General features: G+C 33.1%; 1 protein-coding gene across 2 annotated transcripts in view; it reads right to left on the bottom strand.

The window, feature by feature from the left end:
* The window catches only part of LOC111088555, a 127716-nt gene that overhangs the window by 10139 nt on the left and 94275 nt on the right, over positions 1–23302 (bottom strand). For both annotated transcript variants that reach the window (XM_022399035.1, XM_022399036.1), the window contains 3 exons: positions 17429–17729; positions 16671–16831; positions 2178–2352 (listed from right to left, as the gene is read on the bottom strand). In XM_022399035.1, coding sequence (XP_022254743.1) covers positions 2178–2352; positions 16671–16831; positions 17429–17729 — 637 coding nt within the window. The remainder of the gene's footprint in view (positions 1–2177; positions 2353–16670; positions 16832–17428; positions 17730–23302) is intronic.

Below are 23302 nucleotides of genomic sequence, written 5' to 3'. Positions count from 1 at the left end.
ACCTCGCTGACCCAACATTATGTTAAAAAGTCAAGAATTTCACTCTTCCATAACTGGTGTGGAATATATCTTTATTTTGGCATTTTAATGTAAAATTTTTATTAAATTTCATTCATATAGTTATGATAAGCTACTGGTTGAAGTATATATCCTGCAAATTTGTGGGATACCCAACTTTTTAGGGTACTTAAGTCATGTATTTTCCAGAGTCAGAAATATATGTCTTGGTTTCTGTAGATCTCTTAATTTTTTATCTCATTTTGTCCTGATTTCAATTTCAGCTATCACACAGAAGAATACTGTGTTTGTTAACAAAAAATTTTGTGTTTAAAAGTATATGTATTTTCTTCTACTTTTTATGTTCAATTTATTCTTTGCGTAATTGTCTAAGTTTGCATTTCACTGAAACTTTTGTCTTTTCTGCTGAACTTTAATGCACTTTAAAAATTTAACTCAGCATAAAAGTTAGATATATATGTTTTATGGACACATGGGTAGTAAATTTTGGCCGAATACCAGGCCCAGGTACCTGGTCACTAAGTTTCAGCTGGGGCCGAGTGTCAACTGGGACTGAGTTCTCCCCTCGCACCCTCCTCCCAAAAATACAAACAAACAAACAACATACATAAAAATTAGAAAGAAAAACAAAATTGGCATTTATTACATTTAACCAAATAATCACCAACAGAACATTCAAGTTTTACTTTCAACTTTTAATGCCTAGCCCCCACTTCTCAAACTGTAACCCCTATTGTTCTCAAAATCCCCGACTTTCAGTGGGCATCAGTCATTGTTGCTCGAAATACGTTTTTTTTCTAACTAAAACAATTATTGACTGTAACTTTCAGTACCATGCTAGTTGCTACAAAATTAGGGCCTAACTTTGACACTCGGCCAGAGCCAAGTATTACGGGGTAGCCCAATACTCGGTTGGGTACCCGTGCATCCCTAATATTTATATATACCTTTGTATGAAATTACATTATGTCACTAAATAAATAATTATCTATGCTTCATTTGTCACCACAATCAAATGTGTTTCACCTTTACATAAAACAAAATGTGCTTCAGTAAAGTGTTATCATTATTGCAAAACTAAAATGTTTTACTCAGTATCAAAGTCCAATATATTTCACCTTGATGCAGTACAGTAACTACCTCTTATCTGTAAGAAACCAGTCTCTTTGGGAATATTATGATACCAGTAAAACTTTATTTGGCTTGGACAGTAGTAGCTAGTATATATTGTAAAAAGTCATACTCAAGAAAGTAATTCATCACTCCTTTAAATGGAGATTACTAACAATGGTAGACATTTCACCTTTTAATGTTTATGAAGAGGTAAACACATTTTCTAACCATGCATAAACAAGAATTTGACAAGTGCAAAGCCCATAAATATTCAGTCTCTGCTGTGATGATTTATCCATAAATACAGTAAAGAAGGCCCAGTGCTTGTGATTATTATGAAATATTAAATCAAATTTATCTTAAAATGTGAAGAGAGTGAGCATATACACTAGTAAAAGCTTTGTCAGTCTTGAATCATATTATTTCATTTGAAATTTTACATTTATGAAATCTTGCACTGGCCAAACTTAAGTTATTACTTAGAGAGATTTATAAAACTTCTTGATCAATATGCATCTTCGTAGTACAAGTATGCCTGACTCGAATTATTCTGAAGTGCAATACTGCATGACAATTAAAGGTAATTAAATTCTGATTTCTGAGTTACCACATAAAATCCACTTACACTCCATGGAGCTTACACCAAAGTAAGAGTTCCATTCTGCATTTCATAGTTTATAATTCTCAATTATATATTATTTTGCAGTGTTTTGTTTTATTTTTAGATAAAGTTAGGTATGTTATTCAGTATTTAAACAGAAAGATACATGAGCAGAATACACTGTTTGTAATAATTTGTTTTTTTATCTATTACTGGGTTATTATGTTTATTGTTTTAAGGTTTTTATGCCATAACATGTACATTTCTCACAACACAAAATTCATGTACATTGATAGTTAAATAATCATTTTTCCATTTTTAAAAACAAAAGTTAGTATTAGAATCACATAAGTTCAATACCTTATGACTTATTACCATAAAGTGTTATAGTAAAAACTACAAAAAAATTGTTCAACACTGTCAGAGAACTAGAAAAAGTTATTACCAAACTTTATATTATGATAGCTGACACCAAAGGCATGGATAATGAATGCATTATCTTCATAACTTGCTAAACAAGCATACAGACTTCCTAAATGTTTTGGTTCTGCTTTTTTTCCACTTATAGCTTCTTCATATGATGTAAGCTTGATCAAAGAGGTACCTAGCTGGGTTTCACTCTAATAATGAAAAAATATTATTGTACATACCATGCAGCTTACAGAAATACATTTACCTTCAAAACTCTTTGCAGAAGTTATTTCAAAAACATAATTCCAATATTAACAAGTTTTCATAATATATAACCAATATTTTATATCAGAGAGTCTCTAAAGCAGGGGCAAATTCAATTTTTTGTATTTAATTATAAGTTAGCTATGATAGTATTGCCAAGATGTCTGAAAATATGACTACATTGTCAACTAAAAAATCATGGCATACAGTACTAGGAACAGGATATGATATCTGGTAGTACGCTGTGTGAATACCAAAAAAAGGAAACAACTTTCTTTATGTAGATTTTCTAAAGATACAGAATGCTATATAACATGAAATGAAAATGAAATTTTTACTCATACTTGTATTATGAGAAACCAGCTGTCTTGCACTGATTCATATTACTTGTTATAACTTTGAATCAAAGTACTGTTAAATGTAGGCTTGAAATAGACAGTGCTGGCATCAAATACAATCTATATCTCCGCAAATTGTGCTAGTTTTTCTCACTAGGCTTATATACTAAACAGAGGGTGTCTCAAACAAACTCGGGCCTCCCGGATAATTCATGATCCTTCCAGAAACTGCAGCGCGCATGCTCCCAGTATCACGTGACTTCTGCTGTTGGAACAGTATCAAAGCTAGAGCACTCAGTCATTTTGGGTTTTAGTACACCTCAGGTAATTATTCAACTGGCTGGCTGAAAGCAGATGCCAAATGCTCACATGAACTTGAACTTAGTAGCAGTGTAGCAAAGAGTTTCAGTAATATAAAAATATCTGGTACACTGAGGCACACTTTTGAGCAGTCAGCCAGTACCTGGGGCCTGTTCTGGAGAGGTATAGAAAGCCATCTTGTCTTCTATTGATGAAGTTCTTCATCAAAAATATGAGAATTTGGCAAATCTTCCCTGTAAAAATCTCTAGTCTGTCTGATATCAGAGATAGAAAACTTTTGTGTGAATTTTGATGGCATAAGTTTCAGAATTGATGCTGCTTGCTTTACATGTGAATCAAATCTGGAGGAAAATTTACAGATAATGTGGTCAAGAAAAGGAATGGTTACTGTTTTCTTAAAGTAATCCTCCACTGAACTATATTCCGCATTTGCATGTTGGGCTTGTCTTTGACTAACTCATGGCATACTAACATTAATATTATATTTGTTTGTAATATTACTGCTGTGCTTGAAGATACAATGTGAATAATCACCTACATTCACTCTTAGTGAAATCAGTTATTTACAGCATTGTTCTATTAGAGAAAGACTAGAAACAACAATAGGGGATTTGGCCAAACCCCCCTGCATATGTATGTCATAACATCAGTATCTTTTAAGGGTCAGATCCCTATTCTATTATTTTGCTTACCTTAACATACTTAAACAATTATACACTCTACTCATTCTTGAAAATCCCTAAGGGGTTAGATAACAAATGTGGTGTTAAATATTATTATTATTAAGAAATAGTAGTCACTACCTCATGGTTTCAAATTTTAGAGCTAACTATTAAGCTGTGGTATGTATATATGTACCACATATCTTAATCTCCTATGGTATACATTTCATATTAAAACATCTTAAAAATTTCTCCAAGTTTTAGTTAGGGACATCCTAAGTCTAATCAAAGTATGTACTAAATGTAGCCCTAGTATTATTTTCTGTAGCAGTGTTCAATCACAGGCCTACAGTTTCATAGGATAATTTTTTTGTGTCCTACTCTAACTTGTCTATAAATAACTGCTGTAAGGACCAGGGATTTTTCCAAATTTTTGTGATCCAGTTTTCTGATTGGTCAGCTACAGAAAGAAAGTAAACTGTAATTTAATTTTTCTGGCAATTTCAGACAAATTCATTTTAGTCTTGAAGGAGTCAAGACATGCTGTTTAAGTTTCATCCATGCTTTAATCTTTCATCTATTACGTTTTTTAACAATTTAGATAATACTCACTTCCTCTTCGAGTATAATTCATTTTTGTTTGAATATAAGTTTTGTTAATTTTCAATAGTTTTTCTTCTTCAATTACTTTGCCCAACAATACAATATTCAACTGCACTGATTATTAGTCCTTAACCTTAAGTACTACTTGCTTCAGTTAATAAAGTTTATTTTTATCTCAACTTCAACACTGATTCATCTCGTTCATTTATCCACTTCATATAACTACAACCGTTTTTCCATGTAACAAATTCTCCAATTTCTAGTTGTCGTTCAGACTGTGTGCTTGTTTTATCCTTGAATTACCACATTTTAGTTCATTTGGATAAATTTTAAAACTGTAGACCAGTAACGAGTTATTGTGGAAGTGGTAGTTGATTGAGTTTTCAATTCTCCTAAGTTACTTTTCTCCCTTTTGCTGTAAAGTTGCCCTAGAGATGACTGCCTGTTCTGGTAAGAATATCTCTGAAAGGAGGAGAAAAGCCAAAGGGATTTGAGGATGAAATCAGAGAAACCCTGATTAACTTGGAGAAGCCCTTGGCTGAATGCTCTTCAGAACTTCCATAGGATTCTAGAGCTTCACACACTTTTTCATCCACTGAGAGGACTAAGCCTTGGCCTGATCCATCAAGAACTGCTATTAATGTCAGTCATTCTTCCAAACACAGATCAGCAAAGCTTTATTACAGTGATATAAGGTCAAAAATAACTGGATATTAGTTAGTTGCTACAAATCTCTTGGATGGTTTGTAAGTGAACCACATAGGTTGGCATACACTGTTCCTGAAGCTCCATACTTGATAGAAACCTTGGAAACGACTAGAAATGAGCTGAAGTGAATTGACAAACTGATCCTTTTCATCTCCTGATGATATCATCACCATAAAATCCCATGCACCTTGTACCTGAATGAACCAAAACATTTTGGGTTAAAGATTATTGGGTTACACCAGTTGTTGAAGAGTGAAGACATGTTTTTCATTTGATCCAGCAGGGTAAGTCTTTGAAGATGCTAAAATATGTAGTCTTTGTATTAGTAATACAGTTAAATTCCTCATCTTCTCTGGTTTTCCTCTATGTATGAAGTCTCCAACTTCCACAGGATCTTGTATATTTTCAAAACAGCCTTTTTCAGGGATATGTGAAATTGCTTGTTTGTTTATTTTTGGAGTTTATTTGCAGAAAAACCAATGCAAACGAGATCACAAGGTTCAACTCTGTCATCAATATTTGGCAAGATGAGGAGAACTGCACCAGCAGTGACCCTGAGCCTCTGCCCACCAGCTTGGATTCTGATAGCTCCTTGCCTCATTTGATGACACCAACAAATTTGCATGAAGGGTCATCCAAGATCCTGCCATGAAAGAAGAAGACACCCAAGTTGCCCATCCAAGCCAAGAGCCCCATGAAGTCAGAGACAGCATCTATTAAGACTCCATCATCTCTTCCAGCTGTTATTATCAAGGGAGTTTTCAGGTCATACCATCAACCAGACATTGCCAGAGAACTGCATAGGCTATTCCCCAAGATAACCTTCAACCATGTTTGCTGTCTTCCTAAAGGTGGCATTTGCATGAAATGCATTCACTCCCTGGTTATTGCTCATTTATGAAGACCTGGCCACCTGACACCTTCACTGGAGCTAAGATCTCAGTTCACGTTGTTGTGGAAACAGCATCCAAGTAGGACCTAGTCATCAGTGGCATCCCCATGGATATCACTGACAATGAAATCCAGCAGGAGTTTGAGGCCTAAGGATTCAAGATTTCCAAGTCAAAAAGGATAAAATTACTCAGAGCAGGAAACATCATCCTTCTTGTCATGATTACCACAATGGACCTCAAGTTAGCAGATACTCATCCATGACAGAGATGCTCTATGGTACACCCATCATCAAGTGGAGCTCAGCAGGACCCCATTACCAAGACTTCATGCACTGCAGCCACCAGGATTGTTAGAGGCAGAGATCTTCTCCCCCTCACTGAGTGTCTCAAAGCCCGAGAAACTATAAGATGTGCCATCTGCGGCAGCTCCATGCTGCCTCATACCAAGGTTGTCCAAAGTGCCAGTTAGTCAACAACCTCAAGTGGAAGGTAAGTGCTAATCCTCTATCTCACTCATGTAAAGCAACATTAGCACACAACAGGGTAACAGCTTTCCTGCCCCTGCAGCCAGGAGGAACCTACCACTGCTGTCAACACCATCAACCACAAAAACACAGACCATTTCTTCAGCTGACTTAACCTTAACTCATAGGCCAACCACTTGCACCAAATACGTCAAGGCCTCATTGATGCCATCTGCCATCTCCTCCATCACAATATCCAATATCTTCACCAAGATAGCTGGATTCATCACTGATGTCATCTATACATGCACCACTTCAGCCCAGGACTCACAACCCAAAACTGCAGACAAACAAAAAACGACTTAGTGAGGCTAGTTAAATCTATCAAGACTTCAATTACAATTATTCAACAGTAGCAACTTTTCTTGATGTAAAATAAGCTTTTCACACAGTGTGGCATAACACTCTTAAGTATAAACTATATGCAAACAAGGTTCACATTCCCATCACCAGATGGCTTTTTAGTTTTATTACAAACAGAATTGCTAAAGTAAAAAGACAATAATACCTCATCTAATACATTATGCATTCTCTTTGTTAACAATATACCATTTCCACAATTAATATATGCCCTCATTTTCCAAATGTCAAGACATTGCTGTCTGGCATATATCATGAGATCCACTTGCTGCAGTAGCTAGAGTACAAGATGAGTTAAACAATATAACTCACTGTTGCAATAAATGATGAGTAGTTCTCAATCCAATCTAAACCCAGTAATAGTCTATCATAGAAGAACTGGCAGACATGACAAAAAACTCAGGCAAGTTAAACTCTCCTTATACAATACTCCCATTACTTTTAAAATAACGACCACATTTACAGGTATCATGCTCAACTCATGTATGCTTTGAGCCACTCACTACAACAACATTGAAAACACCAGCACAAGATGCATTGGGGTAGGGAGGGCATGAAAAAAAATGCAACAGCAATTCAATCATCAAGATTTACAAAGTATACGTCAGACCCTTATACAAAAATATCTGTCCTTTTACCTGTAACATGTCAGACAAATTATACAACCAGATCCAACAACAATAGCTCACCACTATTAAAACAGCTTTTTGCCTTCCCAGGTACACCCCACAAGCTTATGTTAATAATATCACTGACTTACCTCTCATTAAAGATCACATCTATAAACTAGATCAGAAATTTTATCATAAAGCTCTCAAGCATAACAACCAAACCAGGACCTTTCAAAATCTCGCAGCCACATCCTCTACCTGGCAAACATACATCTCACCACTGAACAACATGCAGCAACAAAGTATTTAATCATTACATGTATTAACAAACTCCTTCTCTTTCAGCCTCGCATCTTGGGCATGGACCAGACAGATTATTCAGCACCTAGTTCATGAAAGCAAGTTTTACCGGGCACTCTGGTTTCCCCCTGCATCAAAATGATTTTGGGCATCAGATAACTATATCCCAGCCCCCCTGAAAAGGGCCTTCTACCAGTAAGTCCTTATGATTCATTTGGATTCCTTTTCCTTGAAAATTCTAATTGCTAATTATAAACTCATGTTTCATGTTTAAAAAATTTCATCATGAAAACCTGGAAATTGTGTGCTTGGTCCCACCTTTTGTCCCTTTCACTGTCATCATTGCCATGTAGTATCAACAATGGCACATGCTCCATCTCAGACTGGAAAGGGCTTCTCCTCTGCTTTCCCTGTTAGCTTGAGACTGCATCTACCTCAGCTGCACACACATCACTAAATACAGTTCACCAAATCCTTTAAGCTCAAAAGCTAAATCATCTCATTCTATTTTGGTTAATACTATAAACAGTTGTGCCCAGGGTGAAGAGAAACCAAAGTTTGTGAACATCCTGGGTTATCTTTCAGACCTCAATTCCCTTGGAGCCTGAAAGTTTAAAACCTAAATTCCTGCCAATTATTTAGGTTTGGTTGACTCTTGATAAACCAGGAGCAATCTTGTAATGAAAGGAGAAGTGTTAGAACCATGCTCCACATAGGTCTCATGTTTGATTAGTCTCAAGCAATGATGTCAATGACTTGGTGTCATGATGTTTTTGAATGTACATGAGTGAGAGTTTGGCATTCAGCATAAGATGAAAATTCCAACTGCAGAGAAAGAGAAGGGACCATCTGAACATGTAAGTCACTCAGTCAAAGTGGCAACATTAATTTTCTAGTCACTATGGTTGGAAGTGACAGATAACTCTCGACAGTTAGGGCAATTGATTGATAGAAACATAAATGACTGAAGGATATTATTACTCTTACTTTTTGAGCTATCCAGTAAAGAGAAGTAAGATTGCTGCACCATATATAATATATTGTTTAAAATGTTTTCAATTACAACAGTTTTAGTAGTTTTGTTTGACCTGTAGCCTGGGCTGCTATGAGATAAGCAGCTGAAAGGGAGTTGTGGCCCTTACTTTACCAAGCTATTATATGGAATTTCGTGGCAAAATATTTACAAGCTATTTTATGTACTCAATTTTGTTTGATGAGGGAAGTGTATTGTGATAGCTAGTTTACAAGGAATATTAACAGATGGCAAGTTAGAATATCTAAAAGACATTTATACTGTTAACCATATGATCATAAGCTTTGATAAACATACCTCTCAACATACATATCAATGCTTTGACATGGAAAACTTTTCATTCTAATTTTACATGAGATACATCTATATTCATGCTTTGAAGGCAGAGAGTAAATAGTAAGTCAGCATGCAGTAAAACAGTCATACATGTGCAGTGAAGTATGTGTGTATTTCTGAAGAATTAAGTCTGTATGTGATAAATCTGTTATAATTATGCATTGAAATAGTGCTACATCATCAAACAGATTTCAAGCTCTTTTGAAAACTCTATGTACCAACTGTAATTTATACTGGAAAGAAGTATAGAATGAAAGTACATATTTTCTGGGTTTTTTCTTGAAATTTTCTGGTATATTTAATTGTTTGGTGTACATATCCAAAGATGGTGGTAGAGTATGGTGAATATTTGAGCTATATTAAAGTTCATTGGTAATAAATGTGTAACTTTTCAACTCTTCTTCTTCTTCTTCTGAACAAAATCCACGTGTATATGTTGAATGAATAGAAGTAAGTGCATACATATTTATGGTAAACATTTAGAATCATATTAGTCCAGATATTAAAGCTGATCAAAGAATCCACATCTGAAAGAAAGACAACATGAAATCTGAAGGAAGAAAGTATTACTGAAGCATGATTTTCATTTATAAAACATGGAATTAAAACTTTTATATTTATGTAACTGTTTTGCCTGTACAATACACAGCTTAGGAAGGCCAACTTAAGATAATGCAAAATGTAGCTTCAAATAATAGGCAAAGTTAAGATGCTGTATATTTGTTTTCTGTGTGGAAGGTTGAAAAATTATGAATAATTTCAAACAGAAAAATGCAAATTAACTTGTATTATTCTATTACAAAAGGTGTATAGCATAACTTAGTTCCACATTCCACCTTTCCCTTCTTAGTTTCTAACAGATTACAGTAAAGTCTATACAGTCTATTCCATAAGGCTTGTACTAAAGTGATTTAACTGGAGTCTAGTAGCTATAGTGCAGAAACTGTACTTTTATATTAAATGTTTTGTGTCAATTGATAGAATGCAATGACAGTTGCTATTCTCACAATAATTGAGAACAGACATACGGTTTCATGGAGAACACCACCCATCCATTATATGTGTAGGTGGTAAAGCACGGTTAAGAAGTACAGAAGTTTGCCAAGATTACTGCAGAAGAATACACTTTTTTAAGATAGTATATGTGAACCTATAACTTCTTCAATATTAGCAGTTTGAGAAAATTTCTGCATCTAGTTGAAATGTAAGTTTTACCAATGTTCACGTTCTTATTCTGAAGCATGGATGCTTGACCTGTTACTGGACAGATTGATCAATGTTAACATCATTACTTCTTTCATTTCTAGATTAGTTCAAATAATTAGTGAGAGTAAATGTTCTTGTTCTGACCAACAAGCCATCCAAGTTAAATTTATTTTTAAGTTAAAATTTTGGAGTTTACCTTACATTTAACATGGAAGATGATATTGATCTCAATGTGCAACCCACTGTTGAGATGGAGGACTTGGTCAGCATACCACTACTGATTATGTTCATCAAAGCTGACAATCCTCAAGCTTCTCTTACCAAGGATTTCAACAACTCACTGCCTTTCATATCCATTTCTTTTGTGTCATCATACCTACCAACAATGGTAGAGATGTTAAATGAGCTAGGCAACACTTGGGTTTCTGATTCTCCAGATAGCCTAGTTGCCTTGCACCAGTAAATGACGACCAACCAACCAATCCAGAGCTGTGCATGCAGTTAGCACATTCCCTGCTTCATTCTACAGTGATCCAATATCTCCTGTTTTCAGCTGAGGTACCTAAACATCAACAGATGCATGACTTAACCATCAGAAACTGAAGAACAACAAGAAAACCTCTGGTCATACACAAATCCAATCTGTAGTTCTTGTCCACAGGATAGGCACTAGAAGCAATGCCAGCATAAAAACAAAATCTAGGCTCACCTAAAAAGACACCATGGTTTAAAGAAGTTAAAATGCCATTTCATTAATTTCTAATTGAAAGAAATGTAGATAACCTTTTCTGTGGTTTCAAAAGAATGGAAAGTTAATTAAGTGGACAAAATGCTGAGCATCAGGAAGAAGCCTATAATATTTCTGACTATTGCTGTGACTGTATCTGCAGTATTGTCAGAAACTTTGGCCATTTCAAAGTGTTTAGCTAAGGAACCAAGAGCATTCAGCAGAACTCCCAATTTGCATTCTGGAAGATTTCAACATCAGGATGAATGCCTGAAAATTTGCCTTCTAGGAGGAGGGGGCTGCCAATAGGAAAGGGAACATGAAAATCCTGAACTAATGAAAACTCTACTAACCTAAGGAGGAACTTTCAGAGACACAATGCTAGTCACTGGATATTACCTAAAGGATGAAAAATTCCTGTGGTCCTAAAATTCTGATAACCAGCTTCAAGATAATCCATTGAGTTTTCCTTAATGTAATGTATACTTATTTCTTTTCATTGAACTTTTTAGTATATCATACTTGTTTACTGTTAATTTTTCTTAAGACTAATAAGCATGGTGATGGGTGTGTTGAAAACTCGTGGTTCATCATATCTTCCTGATTCAGCAGCTTGTAAAGTATCTAATTTATCAGGAATCTTCATAGGTGTTATTATATGTCACACACAGTATAGTTTACAAAGGTGTTACTATTTAAGCAAAATGTTATAAATTCTTTGAAAAAATAGGACAGTTGTGATCTGCAGTTGGCAGGACTATGATTGTAGCAGCTAAAAGTCACATGTGATCTTTCTTTCCGAGTTGTGACATAGAGTTCCATAGTGTAAATGTAAACATAATATTCACAACTGCAGGTGGTATTCCATGAGGAACTATATAATCACTGGATTTATTGAAATATGCCTAAATATGCAGCCCACAACCTATATATGCAGATGAAGAAAGAACAACAGAAAAACATCACACATCCCTAGATTATTTCATACATTAATTGGGCTTCCACTAAAACAAAAAGAAGCACAGAGAGACTTTTTCATTTATTGTTTTTATCTTTTTAAAATTTGTAGATTTTGTGTATTTTTATTTTGTGTTAATAGTGTTGGATGTGTATTCCCAAAGATGGCAACATAGTATGATGAACAGTTAGACTGAGTTAAGGTTTGGCAATGAAGGTACATTTCACTGTAACTATTTACCTAATGTGATTAAATTTACTACTAGTCATGCTGTGTGGTGGAATAAAAGGAAAAAGAAATAATTTTGAAATTAGAAATACAAAAAAAACATTTTAGTAATGAAGAAACAAATGAAAATGGCTGATTAATATACAGTATTGCTTCTTCATGATGCAAAGTAATTGAAGATGAAAATAAATTATTAGAATAAGAAGAAAATGAACAAAAACAAAGAAAAACTTAAATAAATTGCACCTAAAGTGAACTGGACATAATTCACATGATCATTCAAGAAATGGATAAAAGGTCAAAACAATGTATCTCAGTTTCTTCAAGCTAGAAACAAAGATGTTACAAACACTGATTTGCATTCACAGTTACCTCTGCTTCCATGATCATTATAAAGGAGTCCTCCATACAAAAGGTAAAGCAGGTTCCAATACAATTATCCCATGAAACAGTAGATTGATTCTGTGATTGGACCCTGAATTCTGCATTTGAATGCTCAAATTTTCTGATTGGTCAGCTCCAAAGAAAATGTGGAATGTGAGAGCAGTTTGGAATTTTCATCTAGTGTTGTTTCTAACTTGGAAGATGCAAGAGCTACCTATGACATCTCATTGTTTCAATATTGTTTAACTTATTACCTACTGTATCATATGTACTTTATTTTTAAGCAGAATGTTTCTTCACACTTTCTTTAATTTAATACAGTTTCTTTATATGCTATTTTTTACACTCTTTAAGTTTGTTTGTTTTGTTAAATTTTGTACCAAGCTGCTCAAGGGTTGTCAGTGTTATCCATTCCTAATTTTGAAGTGATAGATTAGAGGGGAGGCAGCTAATTAACACTACCTACCATCAACTCATGCGCTACTTCTTACCAAAGACAAATATGATTTTTCTTCATATCATAACATAATGCCCTATAGCTGAAAGATCAATTACATTTGGTAAGATAACTTGAACTCATGACCCACAGAATGTGAGTCCAGCATCCTAACCACTAGACCATCTCAAGTCCTCTTTAACAATAATGCAAGAGATATCCAATGGTAAATTATGTCATATTTTCTCTGATAAACAAAGTTGTTGTTTTTTATTAAACTTAACAAGATGTTTGTAGTAGGGACTCCAATTTAGATCCAAAAGACACCCCAGTTAGGAGTTGTTGGGGAGGGATGTCAAAGCACATTGCCCAGTTGGCTCCTTACAGGGTAGGAAATCATATAACATGTTAATTATAGCTCCATAGAGTACTACCAGAAGCTTGTTAGCTCATATTAACTCCATCAGAGGGTGTGATAAGTTAATGTAAAGAATCCAGCCCTATACAAAAACCTGACAATCATATATATTTGTCAGGTTTGTATAGGGGCTGGGATTCTTTTACAAAGGGTGTCTGCAACTTGTTGGTGACAAATTTCAACAATAAATGGACAGCACACAATTGTCTTTTTTTAAAGTAATATATATATATATATATGTATTAAAAACAAGTCAAACATATGTACAACAACTTGTTACACTATTGTTTACCACAGTTAAATCTAGAACTTAAATTATCATTTTTTTCATCAAAAGTTCACACAGACTGGTTCAATTACTTTAGAAACCAACTGACAAAACAAATTCTTCAACTTTATCTCTGTTGTTACAATACAAGTTGTGAAACTCACTTCAAAATCACCCCTATAACTGTTGGTTACCAAAGTTGTATCCAGTACTTTAAATAATCATCTCCTTTTCATCAAAGTCCATACAGGTGGGTTCAATTACTTTAGAACACCCTCTGACAAGACAAATTATTTTTCTTTATTTCTCTTATTACAATACAAACTGTGAAACTCTCACTTTATAAATCGCCTGTTATGGCTAAACTGAAAATCATGCAGTCTTGCTTCACTTTTTTTCAATTTTACTTTCACTAACTTTACTTCCTTTCTTTATCTGCACATACTAATAACATGCAACAGAAATATCTAGTCCTCTAGTAACAACAATGTTAAACATAATGAGAAAAACTTAGAAGCTTTGAGTAAGTTGATGTCAACAATATTACAAAAGCCTAGTACAACAATTAAACTACATACACAACTATCACTTTTAAAATAAATAACTTTTAATATTCTTGTTATGAGAACTAAATAATCATTACATACTAGATCACTAAACAAACTAAATAACAACTCTTTAACTGAACAGTCTTCTATATCCAATAATATTGATTATAATACTGATTGACTTTATGATTATGATGTTAATTAATTATTCCAGTGGATAAATATGATAATTTTTTTAAATTGTAGGTGCATCATTTTTTCAACCACTGGATATATGATAGCAAAAGAAATTTTGATGTCACAGGGAACTTTGTTTGACCATGATTGCAAAAAACTTTCAGGAAATCCTTTTAATAAAGAGATCAATGATAACAATTACAAGAACTATATATTGTTTTAGCTTGTTCTATGTTGGCCAGGATCTTTTAGATTACTTGTTAAAAATAATGTCGAGTCTGGTCCAGATAATAATAACAAACTAATTTCTTCAATAGCATTTTCTACAGTATAGGCTACATTCACTTGAAATTGTAGGCCTCACTTCACAAATATTGTTTGAAGAGAAACGCCAAGGCTAAAAGTAGACATGTCTATCTTACTTGTAGAATTTCCTTTATAATCAATTGATAATGTTAATAAACATGCTAATGACTAAATTATTCATTGAGAAAGAGATACATTAACAATACTAACAATGAACTAAATATTTCACCCACTCCTTAATTCCTACTGCACTGTATTTCATATTCATATTTTACTTGTTTTCATTACTACACAAACTTTCTAGATCATAACGTCATCATCAAGTGATGACCAGCTCCTTCTAGCAAAAAACAATGAAAATATAGCTTACAACAATATATAAACAGATAATGATACTTAGTCAGGAAGAAAGTAGTTAAAAGTCTGAGTAGAAGAAAGCTTTTTTCTTACCAATTTTAAACATTGAAACAGAGCTACAAAATGTTTTATTTATTCTATACTTTTCCATTTGGAAATAACATTAGAAATTATTAGAAACAAAATGAATATTATCATTAATGAACTCAAGGCTCAAAAATTCTTGTTGTATACATATAGAATATGCATAACAATGGTAATTTGTCCCTAAAAATCACAGAGCCTTGCATTTCACAGTACCATTACAAACATTCTTTCATGTATTTATTTGAATAACTTAAAATTTGAAAATATTTGTTCCTCTTATTAATATAATAACAGTGTATTATTGGTGCTGTATATATTACAAGAAAATATGGAATGGAATTACATGGCCAAATGAGCTCAGTGAGTGTATATAAAATCACTGGTTTAACATACCTGGCATATGATATCCTTGCTATTGGTATCTAACCAAAAACACCTAAGTTGTAAAAAAAAAGGTGTGGCCAAAAAAGAATTGAGTGCGGAACTTAAAGGAAATTGGCAGCCAAACTGGTAACTAAAGTTATAGCACTGATAAGAATCTTATAGCAAATCTTTATTCATTCATTAGTCAGACTACTTTTTGTTCAACATGATGGTGGGTAAAACAAAATAGGACAATTTCATAAAATTTAGTAAATTTGTGCTAAAAAGTTGGAATATGTAATCAAATATTAATTGTCTACTCATATGATTCGTTTGAAAACTTGAGCTAGAAACTGCTAATCTAAATCAGCCATCTTTAATCCGAATGACAAGAACTAAAAACAGTCTACTTTTACTCTTAGGTGAAGCTGTAGTAAAAATGTTAGACCAATAGTTCACATGACTTTTTTGCATAGACATGCAAATTTGAGTGTTTTTTTTGTTGAATAACTTTGCACATGTGGCTTATACTTACATCAAATAAGACCACTATTTGTAGGTTGAAAAGATCTATCAGTTTACCAAATTTGAAAAAAAAATCCATGAAAGTTAAGTACGTTTTTCTATCAAATAAAGTTTCTGTATTTGTGGTGTGAAGAAAAAAAAAAAGAAGAAACTTAATCAAAATTGGAGATGTTATATCTCAGGTATTTCTCAATGGATTGCCTTTAAATTTGGTATATGAAGTAAGAGTCCAGTAGAGCATATACACTGAAAATATATGATAGTTTGGATTACCACAGTCCACAATAAAGAAGGTGGAAAATCACTAAACTATCACTCCTATTAATAACACACACTGTGACCGGCAGCAGATTGTTTTGGCCACATGACATACTGCCGTCTAAAATAAATAGTCCATTATTAATTAAAAAGTCAAAGAGATCTAAGCTAATATTATCTAAACTTACTTATTAACTACAATTAACATCTATGCACAAGTACAAGTACATCTAGAATACTAGACTAATATAACCATTTAATAACATTGAAATGTAAAGGCTCTCAAAAATGAATCTAATAACTTTATAAAAACCTCCAAATCACTTACTTGTGCCACGTGTCGATAAGGATCATTAATATCTATTCTGGTATCAACATTTAGCCACTGGATGCTAACTGACTTCTTGTTCCAGGACCCCAGTAGAGATGAGTAATTACACTTTAGTTCAAGTTGTGTAGATTTGTGAACATGATATTCATTATAGTGAGCTACACAAATTATAAAATAGAATATTTATATTAATTTGAATTATAACAATCACACAAGTATATCTGTATTAACAAGCTAAATTACTGAGAGATTAAACTATAATTAACAATACTAATATTTGAGACATAAAATTGGCATATTCAAAACTGATTCTAAAAATACATTAAATAAAATAAATAGTTAATATTTGAGTTAAAAAACACATTTTCTTATCATATAATTTTGGAAATCTTGTACACTATTTGAGTGTAGTGCAAAAAATACTTTAAGGAATTAGTTCAATAAAAAAAAATATTTTTTTATTTTTGTTTGATTTATTTTAAGGTTTCAGGAGAATGCAGTCAAAACCAGACCAATCTGTGGTTTCAATTCATACCATTAAAACTGTTTTGAATTTGACCATAAATATAATAAAATGCATTCAAATTATTCTCAGAAGCTACCATTTTAATCTGTTTTAAGAATTTAATTCCAGCAAGTATTATAGGTTATGAAGTAGTTTATTCTGTAAGTATAAATTGTATCTAAAATGACCAATAAAAGCAAGCAAACAAAATATTAATTTTTGAAAACAGAGAAGAAAACCATTACCTTACCAGCAATAGAAGCTGTTTCAGAACCAATCATGTTTTTGGTTTCCATAAGTGGAAGTTCATGAACCCAATGTATCTGACCATTGATTTCCACTGATGACACAGAGCCTTCGAACTTTCCATTTACTTTGGAAAGAATTTCAAACTTTTGTTTGGTGTTTTTATCAGCTCCTCCAAGATACAAATGACCTAGGCACTGGAACTGAACATTAGGAAAAGATTTCCATTCATGACCATCATGATTGACTCGTATACTAAGAACAGTTTCTACAGCTGAGACCTCTATTCTATACCATTTTTTTACCTGTATAGAAACAAAACATCAATATTAGCTATCTTTATCGTACAAGACTATTTTTAAAATAATAACTCATTGCTAAATTAGTTGTATTAGTTGTATCTGACATGCATATTATATATGTATACATAAATCTGAAGAAATTTGAAGAAAAAGAATAAAAGAAATTCATCACTAAAAGTTGAGGTTTGTTAATCATCATTTTGTAGTATAAACTTAAAAATGTCATAGTCACTGTTATGTTAGGTTTTTAGGTACTACTTTAAAATTCAAAATTCCCTTATAATATAGTTTAATGATACATAAGGTGTTTAATGTTTGTTATGACATTTGTGTAAGTAACATTATTTTGCGAATGCTAACAGAAGGTGGTGGATAATTGTACATATTTATATATAACCTGGTGCTGGTAACACAGAAAGTGTCAAAGAGTTTTTCAGCTGGTTGATCCACAACAAACTGAATGAACCGAGTGCATTCTTTGTCAACTAGTCACATGTGAAACTTTGCATTGTTAAAACACCATGATGTTGGGGCTGGTTAGCTTTATTCTACCCTTTCATCAAGTTTAGTGCAATTCCATGAGTTAGATGAGCTGCCTATTCCAAAAGACATGCAACAACTGGATGAAGGGAATGGTGTAGAAGCCACTGTTATGGAAAATAAGGAAAAATGGCACAAATTGTGCCATAAGTTCAACATCATAAAATTTCAACAAGCAGTGAAAAGGATATCAGCCCAAACAGATTGTGATTCTTGTTCAGACATATCCAAGAAGTACACTCATCAAACCAAGCACCATGACAAAGCAAATAAGGACATGTGTTGACAACTGAACCTCTTCTTGAAATATCAATATTCCATATGAACTCTCGTATTAGAAAATGTGCATCAGAATTACAGGTCAAAAAAGCTGTTTACTAGGGTGGCCACTGCTGGGGTAAAGTGATAAAAGTTAACCTTGACATGCCTCCCCCTGAAAACTGGAAATGGACTGATCTGTCGAACTGGAGACCTAAGTAGACCTGTTTGCCTGAAGCTAGCACTGCATCAAGAAAACTCATTCAGTAGAGTTACAAGAAAGATTGCAGAGATTGCTGCAACTGCAAGAAGGCAGCATTAAAGTGCAATATATTGTACCAACCTTGTGGTGGTCAAGATTGTGACCTGTAAATTGCAAGGCAACACAACCAATGACTGATAAAATTTATTTAACTTACAATTTCATATTTGTAACTCAGCACTTCTTTTACTGAAGTTTTGGATATATGTTTTTGTTGTTTTTATTTAAAATAAGAGACTATCATGTTTTTGAATGATATATTTGTGTATGGCAACATTTAAATGCATTTAGCTGTAATATAATGCTGATTTTTCAATGTCATAAAAATTTGGGCAGCCATTTTTAAAACAGCTGCCAAAGGTAGCATGGGCCTTTTCCTAATGGCTCCATTTCTAAAGATATTCTCTAGGCCATGATCTAAAACTATGCCAAATTTCAAGCTTGTGCATATAAACCCATGATTCTTACATATATCTCACTACATGGTTAGTCCTAAAAAAAGATGTATGGATGTTTCTGCCATGTGCTAGTCAATTGTTGTTGTAAATTGGCTGACATGTCTCAAAATGATACAGTTCTTTGGACATCTGGATAAGGAAGATACCATCCACAAAAAAATAGCAAACTATTATCTATCAATTCTCAACACCATAACTATAGGGTATCTGCTCCAAGACAGTGAGATGTTTGTTATTATAACTGGATGCTGTGCCTGTTACAAACAGATTTTGTGAGACTGGTCTTATATTAAAAAACAGCCAACTATTATTTATCAACACCATAACCACAGGGTATCTGCTCCAAGACAGTGAGATGTTTGTTATTATAACTGGATGCTGTGCCTGTTAGAAACAGATTTTGTGAGACTGGTCTTATATCAAATGAAGTGCATTCCTTACAGCAGTTCACCTACAATGGTGCCAAAAACAGACTCAGGGGGTCACACTTTATCCTGCAACAACATAACAAGTGTATCCTCAATTGGAATGAATGTAAAATTTGATACAATCTTATTTTCATGCAGGAAAATTATGCATATGGTAATGGTAGGCATATGTTGTGGGGAAGAATAAGTACTGGTAAGTATAATGACATCTCTATCCAGCAGAATAATACTACTATAGTGCCACATGCATTGAAAGGACCATATCCCACAGCACTCTGTTGCCATATGCTGGCAAAATAGGTTTCTTGAGTTAAGTCTACTGGATGCCAGTGCATGGCTTCACCATATTATACTGACTATGACATTCCCTGAAAAAAGAATGGTTTGACCAAAAGCAATTAACTGTATCCTAAACAGACTTAAGTCTAAAATATGTATCTTATGTTCTTGGAAAGCATGTTGCATCCTGACTAGGAACTTCAAATACTAAACCTGTGCTGAAAACATCTCTTTAGAAAAATGGTAGAAAATACATACTTATTATGTATTTTTTTTGGCATCAGGCTGTCCTTTCTACTTATGGTGAATGTATTTTATACTGCTCATTTGCAAGCTTTAACTGAATTTCTCGAGATAGAGGGTAAGTGAAATTATTCTAGAGCAGTGACTTTTCTGTAAACTGCAATTATCCTTTAGTTATTTTGTGCACCGAAACTTAACTTGCAATGAGTAACATATTTCACTAAATTACAAGTGATATATATAACTTTAATGGTCATAGCATACTATGCCACATAATAATTCATTTCTTTAAATAAAATCCATATATTTGAAATAATACTGCAAATCTTTTGATTTAGACATAGAATGAGCTATGAATATTAAATACAGAACGACTGTACTGAAAAGGATTTGGATAATATTTTGTTTCACATTACACATTGGTTGTCTTTGAATATTGTTATGTTCAATACAAAAGTGAAAGGCTGATACTTAAATGCATGGTATTTGACTGGTATCTTAATATTATGTAAAATATGTTTGGTGATATTTATTTACTCCTTTGTCAAAATATAGGCCAATATTTTTTATGGAACTGGTAAAAGTTATAATAACCAAACAGAGGAGTGAGCTTAAGTTCCATTTAGTGAGGAGTTTCTCTCATTTAGAAGACATTGTTGTAAAAAGGTACAAAGAGTGATTGTGTTGTCCAAGGTAGGCATGGTTCTTTTCAGAAAGTGCTTGGGCTAGAGAGCAAACATTTTTCTTCTTCTTCTGAATGTTGCTAGATGGAAACAGGATTGAACAAGATGATCACATTAATTCTGTGCTTGTTAAAAAGACTAGAGAAGTTTAAAGAATGATACAGCTTCTGGGCCAGATAATATTTACCCAGGGTTTTGAAAGAGGTTAAGGATTGGATATGTAAGTCACTTGCTACTATGTCTTGTAAGTCACTGAATAATGGGCAGGTGCCAGATAATTGGAAGTTGGCTAATGTTACTCATCTTTTAATGAATAGTAGAGTTACAGCAGAATTACACATATTCCATCTTCAACAAATCTATGAAAATAACAAACTAGACGATTTTTAGTATAATTATTAACATAAAAATACAATGAATAATGTTATGAAATTATATAACATTCAATTTCAAAAAAGAAAGAAAGAAGAGAGACAGAGCTATTTGAATATAGCAAGGGGGGGAACAAGTTTGAATTTCTATTGAGACTTAGATTTTCGTTTATAATATTTATACTTTCTTTTATCAAAAATTTGTGATTATTACATCCACAAGCCAGAATTGAAAGTCTTCTAAGGAAATGGGGTGCAGTTATGTTTCATTGTTGGAATATACAGTATAGGAGAGTTAGGTGGAGTTTGAAGTTTAAGACCAGTTCTGTTAGAAACTCCCATGTGTTCTAAAATGCGTAATTGTAAATGGTGGATAATTATTTAATTAATAAGAATGATTTAAAGGTCTGGATACAACAGTGTAACGAACAATTGTATATACATTTGATTTGTTTTTAATATATTCTTTTAAGACAAGCGGACTGTGTTGCTGTTTGTTCATAGTGGAAATTTATTACCAACAAGTCACTGACACATACTGTGAAGAATCTCGTGTTACAAAATCTAACAGCAAGAATTTAAAAGAAATAAGCAAACAGTATTCATAGTTTCATTATTTATTTTCTTACATATTAAACATCATAATTTAAAATTACTGGATTAGTAAGTTAAAAAACTATCTTTCAATTAAAATTTCTTACTAACAGGATCCAATTCAATCTGTAATGGAACTGACAGATTGGGCCCATCTGCAATCAGCTTCTATTTGCACTGTGAAAAATAGCACTGCTGCCATAGCAATATGATCAAACAACCCAATTCTATTGGTCATGTCTGTCAACACATGAAGAATGGCTTCTAGTGTATTAGTGCTGGAGAAATGCAAGTACATACTATAGCCCTATCTTTGTTAGTACACATTCATTTCTCCAACAATGATGTGCGAGTTATGAAATAACATTAATACACTGTAAGAAGAAATGTAACAAAATACTGATTTGTTATTGTTTGCATAAATAATGACTTCTTAAAAACTCATAATTTTTAAAAAACAACGATTATTTTATACACAATTCTATAAAAATGAGATTGTTTCCAGTCTCCAAGTTACTAAAATACAGTAACTTACTGTACAGGATAAAAAGTGGTAAAAATACCCCAATGAAACTAGAGAACATTCTCATACATTCTACATGTTTCAACATATACTATTCATCATCCTCAGGAGTGTAATGTTTTGCAAAAAATAACATCCATTTATACAGTTATCAAAACACCAATTTACATATTAAAGAATTTCATGCCATCTGCTGACAACATTTCCATCAGGTCTATCATCCTTATTCAATAATTTAAATTTACTTTTTCTACATTAATCTATTTTTAACCTATTGAGATAATTAAATGTAAAAAAAAAAAGAAAGTGCCAAAAAAAATACTGACTTGTTTGATTGTGCTATTTTTGTGTTAAAGGTGAAACATAAGATTATCCAATGTATGTAGTGGCTTTAATAAAGCTAACAAGAATGAAATGCAACTGTAAAAGATGGTGCTGAAACTTTAATTAATTACACAGGTGAAAATTGTTTAATTACAATTATTTGCAAAACATTGCAAACTTAAATACACTAGGAACAATTACAACAATTGTAAGTATTAATATCTGGTTCTAGTATTATCTTGTTAATAATATGCTTTTATAAATGTTTTCTTCAAAACAGCTCCTCCAACTTCTATGTTTCTGTGCTTCCTTGAAGATGACAAAACCTTGAACCCTGAATTTTTGTGTTTTATAATATGTCTGCAAACTCACCACTAACCCACCATGGAACACCACTGCTGTCATGATATTTTCATATTGTGATGATGTCTTTTACAGGATTAAGTCTTTGTAAAACTATGGTATACAGGATTATTATGCATTGTCACTTTATTATTTTATGTGAAATTTTTTCAATTTTTTTTATTTATTCAGGAATGTGCAGTTTTTACATACTGTTGCGTCAGCGAGTCACATGACCACCGTGACGCAACGTTTCTAGAACTATCATGTA

The sequence above is a fragment of the Limulus polyphemus genome, unplaced genomic scaffold (assembly GCF_000517525.1).
Source record: "Limulus polyphemus unplaced genomic scaffold, Limulus_polyphemus-2.1.2 Scaffold4004, whole genome shotgun sequence".
In the NCBI taxonomy this organism is placed as follows: domain Eukaryota; kingdom Metazoa; phylum Arthropoda; class Merostomata; order Xiphosura; family Limulidae; genus Limulus; species Limulus polyphemus.
The sequence above is the reverse complement of the archived record's forward strand: the minus strand, read 5'-3'. Positions and strand labels throughout refer to the sequence as shown.